This window comes from Syngnathus acus, chromosome 17 (genome assembly GCF_901709675.1).
Source record: "Syngnathus acus chromosome 17, fSynAcu1.2, whole genome shotgun sequence".
Taxonomy (NCBI): domain Eukaryota; kingdom Metazoa; phylum Chordata; class Actinopteri; order Syngnathiformes; family Syngnathidae; genus Syngnathus; species Syngnathus acus.
The window spans coordinates 2980252-2991316 of record NC_051102.1 but is presented as its reverse complement, the minus strand read 5'-3'; the positions used below and the strand labels follow the sequence as shown (position 1 = coordinate 2991316).

General features: G+C 39.7%; 2 protein-coding genes across 3 annotated transcripts; both read left to right on the top strand.

The window, feature by feature from the left end:
* The first annotated feature begins 1515 nt into the window (after positions 1–1515).
* On the top strand, positions 1516–6919 carry rnf2 (ring finger protein 2). Its single transcript, XM_037276844.1, has 9 exons — positions 1516–1598; positions 2287–2383; positions 2540–2700; positions 3009–3091; positions 3499–3631; positions 3864–3963; positions 5158–5330; positions 6000–6189; positions 6357–6919. Exons 2-9 carry the CDS (start codon positions 2297–2299, stop codon positions 6456–6458), a joined length of 1029 nt encoding a protein of 342 aa, XP_037132739.1. The 5' UTR covers positions 1516–1598; positions 2287–2296; the 3' UTR covers positions 6459–6919.
* A 1067-nt stretch (positions 6920–7986) lies between these two features.
* On the top strand, positions 7987–11018 carry tyw3 (tRNA-yW synthesizing protein 3 homolog (S. cerevisiae)). Of its 2 annotated transcripts, XM_037276846.1 has the most exons (7): positions 7987–9054; positions 9363–9443; positions 9553–9651; positions 10109–10180; positions 10466–10599; positions 10690–10785; positions 10878–11018. In XM_037276846.1, the coding sequence occupies exons 1-7, from the start codon at positions 8887–8889 to the stop codon at positions 10879–10881; spliced, it is 654 nt and encodes a 217-aa protein (XP_037132741.1). In that variant the 5' UTR covers positions 7987–8886; the 3' UTR covers positions 10882–11018. The 2 variants fall into 2 exon arrangements, with proteins under 2 accessions (XP_037132741.1, XP_037132740.1); XM_037276845.1 differs by having other exon boundaries at positions 7988–9054; positions 10690–11018.
* The last annotated feature ends 47 nt before the right edge of the window (positions 11019–11065 follow it).

Genomic DNA, 11065 nt, shown 5'->3' with positions numbered 1-11065 from the left:
CGCCGGCCCCAGACTTCCATCCACGGAGGTTAAAGAGAGCTCCGTAGAGTAGGACCGGGCGTGCGTAAAAGCCATAATAGTTTTTCAAACCTTCTGTCACTCCAAATCATTAAATCCTTCAAACTCTTCGTCCTTCGTGTCACTTACAAACAAAGCCGCTAATGATGCCGGTAGTACGTGGGGCCCTTCGTCATCTTTGTCATCCCGTGATCAATCTTTGTTCTTTTTGTAAACAACCGCCGCACCGCGCCGCGCCGCGCCGCGCCGCGCCGCGCCGCTGACGTCACTTGAAATTAAAATTACAGTAATCCCTTGCTACATCGCGGTTTGTTTATCGCGGTTTCACTTTTTTTTTTTTTTTAAATTTCGAAAATTGGTGAAAAAATTCACATATAATTGTACTAGGTTCATCTTGTTTTTTCTTTTTCAATTACTTCACTGGTTCTTCTATATCAAACAATTTTCTTAGGTTCATTTACCTGACATGTTTCGGCGGGTTCTTCCGCCTTCATCAGAGTTACCTCTCCAGCCTCTGATGAAGGCGGAAGAACCCGCCGAAATATGTCAGGTAAATGAACCTAAGAAAATTGTTTGATATAGAAGAACCAGTGAAGTAATTCACATATAAGTCGCTCCTCTGTATAAATCGCCCCCCCCACCCAAACTATGAAAAAAAACACGACTTATAGTCCGAAAATTACGGTATCTATCTCTCTCTCTCTCTCTCTATATATGTATATATATATATATATATATATATATATATATATATATATATATATATATATATATATATATATATGTGTATATATATATCAGGGACGTGCGGTCAGAGGAGGCAAGGTAGGCCACGCCTCCCCTGCCATCATGAAAAGGGGAAAAACAAATTCAATTGTTTTTATTATAGTCATTTTCCTTTTAATTTCAATAATTATGTATCATTTTGAACCAAAATCGCTGAATTTTTATAGTTTTTTTTAAAACCGTCAGTGCCTCCCCAGTCATGAACCTCACCGCACGTCTTTTTCTTTTTTTTTCGGGCTGAAAAGTAGGACATGTCCGGGGAAAAGAGGACGTCTGGTTGTTACAGAAATACAGTAATCCCTCATTTATCGTGGATAATTGGTTCCAAAATCCACCCGCGATAAGTGAAATCCGCGAAGTACGGTCACCAACAAGAAGTAGGCTAACGAGTTAGCGGAAAGATGTTAATTCGCGATCGTGCTAAAACGCGAAAACGGACTTCTAAAGGAATGTAAACGAACATTTGGAGCAATACTACATTCTCCTAAAGGTTAGACACATGTTTCCTCAATTTATAAGTTTTATTTTGACTTTTAAGTGTTTTTTTAATTTGGAAAAAAAAAATCCGCGCTGTCGTGAAGCCGCGATAAACGAAACGCGAAGTAGTAAGGGATCACTGTATGTTGTATCAGCACTGTTCGTACTAATTTCAGAAGGTGGCGGTAACGCACACAAGTGCTTCCTCACCACCAGTCGAGACAATAAAAGGAGAAGAAGAAGAAACCCTTCTCGTACTCCCCAGTCGGCCATATTGCATTTACCCGAACGCACTCTTTGGTCGACCTGTATTTTGAGTAAGTACGGATACGTTCTATTGTAGACTAACTACGAGTGTTTTCAACGAATATTCATCTCATTTGTGTTTGTCTGGGTATTTACAACCGTCTAAACGTTGAGATTAATGTTTGGAATCCATACTAGTGGTACGTCGGTTAATAGGACGGGCACTCGTACTGTTGTTGTTTGCTATGTCAAACGGACGAGCTAGCTAATCCTTCGGCACGTTAGTGATCCAGACGTTTCGTTTGAAGGCATTGTGGTTTATGTTGGGGCCTATGTAAAAGTAAATGTTTGTCTGCGTCGGGCTGCTTGATAGTCGATATCATCTCCAATTTTAGGATCGCGGAGATTTGGCCTAATGCCGTAGAAAGTATTAGTGTAACCTATAGAAGGATGACTGCAGCATTAGCCGTTTTATTTGATTATTTCTGACGCTAAATTTGGGTTGATTTGTTTCGGAAAATAATAAAATTGCGGCCCCAACATTGCGATTGCGAGTTAATGTGATTGTTTTTTTTAAGGTTTTCTAGCCAAGTATTGTTTTGTTTTCAACAAACACATTCTCTCTCTCTCTCTCGCTCTCGCTCTCTCTGATAAATAATTGGTTGTTCGGTTCAGGTTTTTCAGTAAAATACACTTGCATATTAAGGATGTTGGTTATGTTCCAAGTCATCCTAACCACATCTATCAATTTTGTTTCAGTTTCACGACAATGACTCAAGCCGTTCAGACCAATGGTGTCCAACCCCTCAGTAAAACCTGGGAGTTGAGCCTTTATGAATTACAAAGAACTCCACAGGTAAAATATTTTTTTTAACTACATGAATAATTTCTAATCCTAAAACCGAGCTGTGTAAAAGAATGCATTGTCCAATGTAAGGTCACAATTATTCCTGTTTTTTCCTGTTAATTGTATTATTGGAAATTAACTTTTTTTTTGTAAATTTTGCCACAGGAAGCAATTACTGATGGGTTGGAGATTGCTGTGTCACCCAGGTCATTGCACAGTGAACTCATGTGTCCTATCTGTCTGGATATGCTGAAGAACACAATGACAACCAAAGAATGCCTGCACCGTTTTTGTGCTGATTGCATTATCACAGCTTTGCGATCTGGGTAAGTTTAAGATTTTTCTGCTTGTTTTTGAATTTTTTATTCTTTTGGTTATTAAGTAGGGGTCAAAAAAATACTCTAAACATAATGAAGGCACTAACAAACAAATTTTTCATCACATTGGTTGGGCCACCTACTATCCCAAGAATATACCTCTTTGTGTCATGAATGCTTGTTTGGTTTTATGAAAAACATTTATTCAATGATTTGATCATTAATTCAATGTTGATTAACCATTGCACTATTTTTTTTGGTCTTATAATTGCTGCATCCAATTTGCTTTAATGGTCCTGTGAATTCTTTTATTTTAGCAACAAAGAATGTCCTACATGTCGCAAGAAGTTGGTTTCCAAGAGGTCGCTGCGTCCAGACCCTAATTTTGATGCCCTGATAAGTAAGTTGCCAATACATCAACTGCAGAAAACAGGGGTTGTGTGAAATTCAATGTTGCCCAATGTATTATTCAAACATTCCTTACACTGCATACACAATATACACCAAAAATTACTCTTAAGCACTATAGAGCATTTATGTCTCACATCCCACAATGCACTGGGCAAAATGTAAACAAATTTGCTTTGGCAGTATCAAAAAACATGTCACTCGACTGTGATGTCTTTAAATAAACACAAAAGCCAGCGTTAATTGGTGATGCTGTTTAACGGTGTTTAAAAACTCCATAAAAAGATTAAAACAATTGGTAAACGTGTGGCAAATATTCACCACCTTGAACGATCCCCTCTACCTCTGCCAACAGAAGTAAAAAAAGTAATAATAATTTGTTGTCATTTATCCCAACAGGTAAAATTTACCCCAGCCGGGATGAGTATGAAGCACACCAAGAAAGAGTGTTGGCCCGCATCAGCAAACATAACAACCAGCAAGCACTTTCTCACAGCATAGAGGAAGGACTAAAGATACAGGCTATGACCAGGTAAAGCAGCTTGTAACATGAATTTATGTAGACTCCCATCTAGGTGGACCATTTCTCGAGAGCCAATATTTTCTTTGATGTTAAAATATTTTGAAGGGGTTTACTTTTTTTTATTAAAGGATGATGTACATCCGGCTCGTCTTATGACTCTGTTGGGCCTGCAGAGAAGGCTTTGACGGCCCTGATGGCAACTGAACTAATCACACTTTTTTTTTTTTTTTTTAATTGTCAGACTGCAACGTGGTAAAAGACAAACAGTGGAGAATGGTAGTGGAGCTGAAGATAATGGTGACTCTTCACATTGTAGTAATGCCTCTGTCCACAGCAATCAGGTAAGTTCCTTTTGACACCACAATAACATTTTCACTAAGCTATTTGCAAGGCCTGGGCAACTGATTGAAATAAAGTTGTGGCTTTGAGATTGGCTTCTTGGTATTAGATGAGGTGTCATGAAGCGTTTCAACATGATTGAAATTAAGTTGTGGCTTTGAGATTGGCTTCTTGGTATTAGATGAGGTGTCATGAAGCATTTCAACACATTGCCAAACTGTATTGATACTGTGTCGATACTGTCACTTGCTGACACCTGCTGGACCTTAAAAATGCTACAGACAACCTAGTTGACAGACTCAACTGACACTGGTTTGATGACCTATAATATATACATTAAGTAATTTAAGTGATTTTATATTTTAAATTGTATTCTTTCATATATTCAATTAAATTTAAAATATATTGTATTTTTTAGTGACAGTCAATAAATAATGTGAACATGTATCATAACATGAAAATCTAAGTGAACGTGTTGTGAAAGAGGATGCTTGTGCACCGGGATTTATTTTTTACAAATTTCTATTCAAAACAATACGTTTTTCCAATGTCTTGAAATTGAGTCTGTTGCGCTTTTTGGACACAATTTCTCCAGCCGTTGAAAACACCCGCTCACACGGCACAGATGAGGCTGGAGTGCAGAGAAATTGCAACGCAAGCCGGAAGAGGTTTGGGTAATAGGCCTTTTGATTGTCCCAGTATCTGATTTGGGGCTGCTCCATAATTCTTGATCACTTCGAGGATAAACCGCAAAAGATCAGATATTGTTTTGGCAGATCCTTCCCGTTGACAGATCCCTCCCGTTGACAATGCGTTTCCTTTAACAGAGGTTTGGCGCACTTCGTTGACAGGCGATACTGTTGCTGTTTCGGTCGCGTGACTTTTTTAAAGCGATACGCACACCGACATGGGGCTTCGCTCTGTGAGCTCTACACATGCGCCCACGCATCGGTGTTGCCCGACCCATCACTACTATCAAGTGGTCACCGATAACCACTACAATGATCTATAGCTTGCGATTAAGTGGAAAGGTGCCCAACAGTCTCATCTGCCCATTCATAAAATAAAAGGAAGTTGACCTTTTACATCAGTTGCAGGAGTGTATGGCTAATTAATGCAAACTAAGATCACTAAGCTCACTCTTCCTCCATCTGCCTTTGCTCCATACTAACTATGAATTTGAAACGATCCCTCAGGAGGCTGGTCCGAGCATAAAACGCACCAAGACAAGTGATGACAGTGGACTTGACATGGACAATGCTGCTGAGAATGGAGGAGGTGACTCTGTGATTGACAGCGGTGCCAGTGAAATTGAATTGGTATTCAGACCTCATCCCACACTCATGGAAAAGGATGATGGTCACAACAGGTAAATAAAAGTTTATATCATTTGTAATCTAGAATAAAGGATTCATTTTGGGAAAAGTTCAAGGAGTATCAATACTCTTGATGGCACATAAAATCATCCCATTGTCATTTCCGCAAAATCTGTAGTCTTTTTTTTTTTTTTTTTTTTTTTTTTTTTTTTCCCCAATTTGTAATTGTGAAAGTTTGCTTTTTTTTTTTTTTTTTTTTCACCATTGTTTTTTTCAATCACAGATTGAGAAAATTGGCAGATGGGCTGCGATATCGCACGTTGTGTGTTATTAGTGCAACAATTCACATGTAGCAAGATAGCAGTGAATCAGGTGACGCCGCCACCACATAAAAATGAGATGTTGTGGCTAACTATGCTCAAATGTGCCTATCTTTTTTACTGTTTAGCCACATTGGCTACAAGATTTAATGACTCAGCAGCAGCTGTATTTCTCACAATTATCAATGATAGAGATCAATATCAAGGTGCAACAATTTATTTGTATACATTTCAGAAAGTATATACTGTACACATTTTCAGATGATCAGCTCTGCAACGTTGGTAGGAAATCAGCACCCCATGACTAATGAGCTATTTTTAAGAATATCCCTGCGGCCTTCTCTTTCAGTCCTGAGGGGTTGCTGAAATTGATAAATTATGTTGTTGCGCGTCCCAATGTAGTGTGGAATTTGTGCCTCGCTACATAAAGACATCTGGAAATGCAACAGTGGATCACCTGTCTAAATACCTGGCTGTCCGGCTGGCTTTGGAGGAGCTTCGAAGAAATACAGAGGCAAGTCCTGTTAATGTGGAGGCAGCTTCAGAGAAGCAGTACACTATCTACATACCTACTGCTGGAAACCAGTTCACAGTGAGTACTTTTAGATACATGGTATAACGACCCCGTGACCCCCGTGGGGAAAAGATGGATGGATGGATGGATGGAATAATGGTATAACGGTATAACGACGTACCTGTGTATAGTCTTATTTTAGCTAACATGTTATTTTATTCTAAATTTCTGAATTCTGTCCATAGGTTCTGAATGGTTCTTTCTCTTTGGAGCTGGTCAGTGAAAAATACTGGAAGGTGAACAAACCAATGGAACTATACTTTGCCCCTACTAAAGAACACAAGTAAATTATTTCAAAGCAGTGTGAGTCAAGTTGTGTACTTAGGACCTGTGTCCACAAAGAAAAGGTGAAATGGGAAAGATTGACAAATCCTTCTAAATGACTCTTCGAAATAGTTTTTAAAACTTGTTACTATATCTTCTCAATATGTGTGTCTTCGCCCCGTAGAAGTTAGCAGCCAGCAGATGAGACAATAGACCACTAGCAATTGTACCAATCATTCACTTGGAAATGGCAACATAACATTTTTAACAAATATTTATCTAAATTAAAATTTTAGTTCCACTCAGCCATGTATTTAATTTGATATGAATTTATTCTTGATGTTGTAGTCTTTGGAGTATGTTCATACAATGTCCGAACATTGGACAGGTATGTCAAAATGTACATCAGTAAATTCAAGGGAAGGACTCACCAGTGCCCTTTTCCACTGTATCTACTCAGCATGAAATAAACATTACTTACAAATACGTTTCGTAGGGGCGACACGACTGACGTGCCTCCAAGTATGTAATTACAACAGGCGCTGATGCTCCTCCATTGTTTCTTTTTGCATCTTGCTGCGACAGATATGCTTAGTGCAGCATTATTTTTTTACAGTTCCCCATGGTACTATTTGAAAGTTGATTGCCCAAAAGGTTGAGCAGAGCTGAGCTGGAACTTTGCAGCAACTGATTAGTGGTCACAACGCATTGACCAATATACAGTGGACCGCGTGCATACTCACCACACCAATTTGGGGCTTTTCAATACTTTTCAGTACCCCCACACAACACCATTACCACCCCCAATTTCCCCTTGGTCTTTGTGGAAAACACATTGGCAGTTTATGGGTATTTTTTGGAATAATCTTTCAGGTTTTTATTTAATACTCTCAAGGCATTACAGCAGGCATCAGTGTTACTATGCACGAGTCTACTATATTCCTAAACATTTGTGAAAAGTGTGTGTGGGCAGGGGGGGGGGTTAGTATTGACATGTATATATGTATATTCCCTTTAAAACAGTGGTTCATAAACTTGTTGGAGGTACCGAACCCCACCAGTTTCATATGCACGTTCACCGAACCAGTCTTTTATAAAAAAATTGTTTTTTTTTTCCCCTCCCAAATTCAAGACAGATTTTTTTACTGGTGCGCAAAATGGGCCGTGCATGAACATCACCTTGTTCAAAGAAGAAAACCAACACAATCCATGAACTCGCAACAAATTACATACCAGGAAATTAGTGTGACTTTTGCATCATCACAAATTTACACGACATACAGATCTGTTCGGGTGGCTCGGTGGTGCACTGGTTGGCAAGACTGCCTCACAGTTAGGAGGGTGCGGGTTCGATTCCACCTCCGGCCCACCCTGTGTGGAGTTTGCATGTTCTCCCCGGGCCCGCGTGGGTTTTCTCTGGGCACGCCGGTTTCCTCCCACATCCCAAAAACATGCTTGGTAGGCCGATTGAGCACTCCAAATTGTCCCTAGGTGCAAGTGTGAATGGTTGTTGGTCGCTGTGTGCCCTGCGATTGGCTGGCAACCAGTTCAGGGTGTCCCCTGCCAACTACCCGATGACAGCTGGGATAGGCTCCAGCACGCCCGCGACCCCCGTGGGGACAAAGCGGTACAGAAAATGGATGGACAATGTGTTCGGACCTCTGCAGTGGATGCTCTGCCGAAACCCTGAGACCGACCCACCGCACGCCTAGGGTTCGATCGAACTCGGGTTAAGAACCACTGCTTTAAAATAAGTGTATAGCCTTTTTCACTTATGTGTTATTGCATTCTGCCATGTGTAGATAGTCCATCATTCCTTCAATGTCCAGTTATGTTATCGTAAACTTTCTAAGGTCAATTGTATTGTGTTTCTCAAAAAGATCATTTTCATCTGATGTTTAAGTGCCATTTTGTAACATTAAAACTGACCTCCAAAATATGTACACTGTTAAGTTTGTTTACTATGTGCTGCGAGAGTCCTGGTTCAGAGGCTCGATGTCGCCCAGGGCGGCAGTCCGGGACGGCCTGACCAGTATTGCCGACCCCACAAAGTTACTGTTTGGTGACATGAGCTGTGTCCAAAACCACAGGCTGTATAAACAAAAGTATAAATATAAACAAAGTACAGTGTTACTTTTCTAATGATAGGATTCATTTAGGATAAGTCAGGAAATGTTCAAGTTGGAAAAAAATATTATGGTATTTTTCTACATATTTTCTAAATATGGCCCGCAAGACAACGCAAAGGTTAACTTTTAATCATAGCAGAGTTCTCAACAGAAAATAAACCTTTCGGTATTGCCTTTCGCTTCTGTTCTTGCCTATGGACTGATGATACTCCAGTCCAGTAGGTGGTGCCATTACACCTCAACGCTACCAACCCCATTACACAAGAGGAAGTTGACGCCGCTTTTACCAGTTTTAAAGCTTTTATCATAGCTGCCGTCAAAAATGGAGAAAACGTTTAGTGAGTGTAAGAAGCGGTGTCTCAACAAATGTGACATTAGTAAAAAGGGAAATGTGGATGAAGACATTGTTCACTTGGTGTCTTTGCTCAATAGCTGCGAGGAGTATTTCACCACTAGTTCATGCTCAGGACGCATTACTGTAATTGACACGGTAAGTGAAATGTTAAGTTCACTGGATACGGTTGTTTTAGCTAATGACAATAACATAATTGTCACGTTGCGTACGTGTGCAGATTATCGACGGTTAAATACAAAAACAACAAATTGTGCATTTCTAATATAGGTGCCCCTTTTAATCGATTTTTAGCTAAACTACTCTCTCCAGGTGGAGGTGTGGCATTGGGGGTCTCAGTGATTAGGGTTGCGGCATTTCATTACAAAAAGAAAATGTCTTACAAATTGTCTGTTCAACAGTATGGTATCTCCTCTCCCCTTGTTTTGGATGTTAATGTGTTTTAGGCTCTTGAAAATGGCGGTGTACAGAAGAAGAACCTTGTCTGGCTGTATGTCTCACATACAAAGTGCAAATTTGATGATGTGGTAAGGATCTTTTTTCACGAGGTCATTAACCTGTTCATTAACTCAATGATGTGAATGGTTTAATATTTGTAAATACTACATGATTATTGAATATGCGATTGCTTTTCAGGTGTCTGCTCTGGCCCGCTCCTGTGGAAGTGCCGTGCTGAAGTTTGAGCCATTTGTGCTCCATGTTCAATGTAGGACACAAGAGGATGCACGGTTGATGGTGAGTTTAGTTAAGTCGTCCTCAGACGAGCTTTCATAGTAGAAGCTATACATTGCTAATAATGACTGTGGGGCGCAGTTCCTCACAGCATCCCCAATCCAACCCTTAATGCTGAGTGTCAAGCAGGGAGGCATCGGGTTTTATTTTATAGTCTTTTGGTATGACTCGGCAGGGGATCGAATCCACGACCTCCCAGTCTCAGGGCGGGCACTCATACCACAAGGCAACTGAGCTGGTATATATGGTTAATTCATACGTGAAACAAAAGAGCAATTTCTTGCAGTCAGTTGTGTTGTAAACGAGCCGTCCAAAACATGCATCCGTGAGAAGAATCCCACTTCTCGAATTGTGAGGGGACCCAACGATTCCCACACCTCCTGCATTGTGGGATTTGTTTTGAGTTGAAAAATGTGTTCCCTTTTATTTTATTTTTTCAATTAACGTCTCTTCTGTTTAGCTTTCTGCAGCTGTGCAGTCTGGCTTCAGGAACTCCGGTCTCACTTTGGGCAAGACCGGGAAGATCATCTTGGTACTGTAATCTTTCTGAATAAAAAACACTATTCCTTAGGAGAAAAACAATAAAGAATAAAACAAATATTTCCCATAGCCAGTTGGTGGCGCTACCACTAGAATGAAAAATGTGTTTGTTGTAAAGAGAAACAACAAATTGTTCTCCACTTGTTTCCTCCCTGTCACGTTTTTATGGACAGACTTGCCTTAACCTACTTAATTTTACTTTAGACTTACAATATGTGTGGTTCTTTTTGACCAATTTCTTGTATCACGTTTAATTTCTTGTATTTTCCATCTGTAGGCAGTCCGCTGTACCCATAGCTTGGAGGTTCCGCTCAGTCACCAAGGCAATCTTTTGGTTTCACATGAGTATATAGATTTCTTAATTGGGATAGCCAATCAAAAGATGGAAGCGAATTTAAGACTAATTGAAAGGTGAGTAACGTTTGGTTAAATTAAGTTACTCGCCAAAATTGTGTTTTGACTGTAAATGTAGACACAAGTCCTGTAACTTATATTTTCCAGGTTTTACCAGAGCATCCAGACAACTGTGATGAAAAAAAGCACCGAAAAACTACAAAACAAAAAAGACAAGAATCAATCAGTTGTGTCTGAGCAGAGGCAAGAACTATGATGTCTATATCTGTTTTTCTCCCTGTACATAAACGATCTTCCCAAAACATGCAATAACGTGAATTTTCAAATGTATGCAGATGATGCTGTAATTTACACTGATGCAAGGAGCGTTAAAGAGGCAGCTTCTGTTCTGATATTAGCCATGGAGCGAGTAAATTACTGGCTTTTAAAATCATGTTTGCTTCTCAGTTAAAAAAAAAAAAAGTCAGATTTTTCAAAGCAATCAAAAGAAATAAAATGTAAAAATGTATGCACATAAATGTAT

What these genes read in the sequence shown, in the direction of transcription:
- tyw3 (XM_037276845.1), top strand. Translation starts at nt 8,887, where the DNA reads ATGGAGAAAACGTTTAGTGAGTGTAAGAAGCGGTGTCTCAACAAATGT. An exon ending in GCATTACTGTAATTGACACG is followed by an intron (nt 9,055 to 9,362) that starts GTAAGTGAAATG and finishes AATGTGTTTTAG; the next exon opens with GCTCTTGAAAATGGCGGTGT. An exon ending in AGTGCAAATTTGATGATGTG is followed by an intron (nt 9,444 to 9,552) that starts GTAAGGATCTTT and finishes ATTGCTTTTCAG; the next exon opens with GTGTCTGCTCTGGCCCGCTC.
- rnf2 (XM_037276844.1), top strand. Translation starts at nt 2,297, where the DNA reads ATGACTCAAGCCGTTCAGACCAATGGTGTCCAACCCCTCAGTAAAACC. An exon ending in AATTACAAAGAACTCCACAG is followed by an intron (nt 2,384 to 2,539) that starts GTAAAATATTTT and finishes ATTTTGCCACAG; the next exon opens with GAAGCAATTACTGATGGGTT. An exon ending in TAATTTTGATGCCCTGATAA is followed by an intron (nt 3,092 to 3,498) that starts GTAAGTTGCCAA and finishes TTATCCCAACAG; the next exon opens with GTAAAATTTACCCCAGCCGG.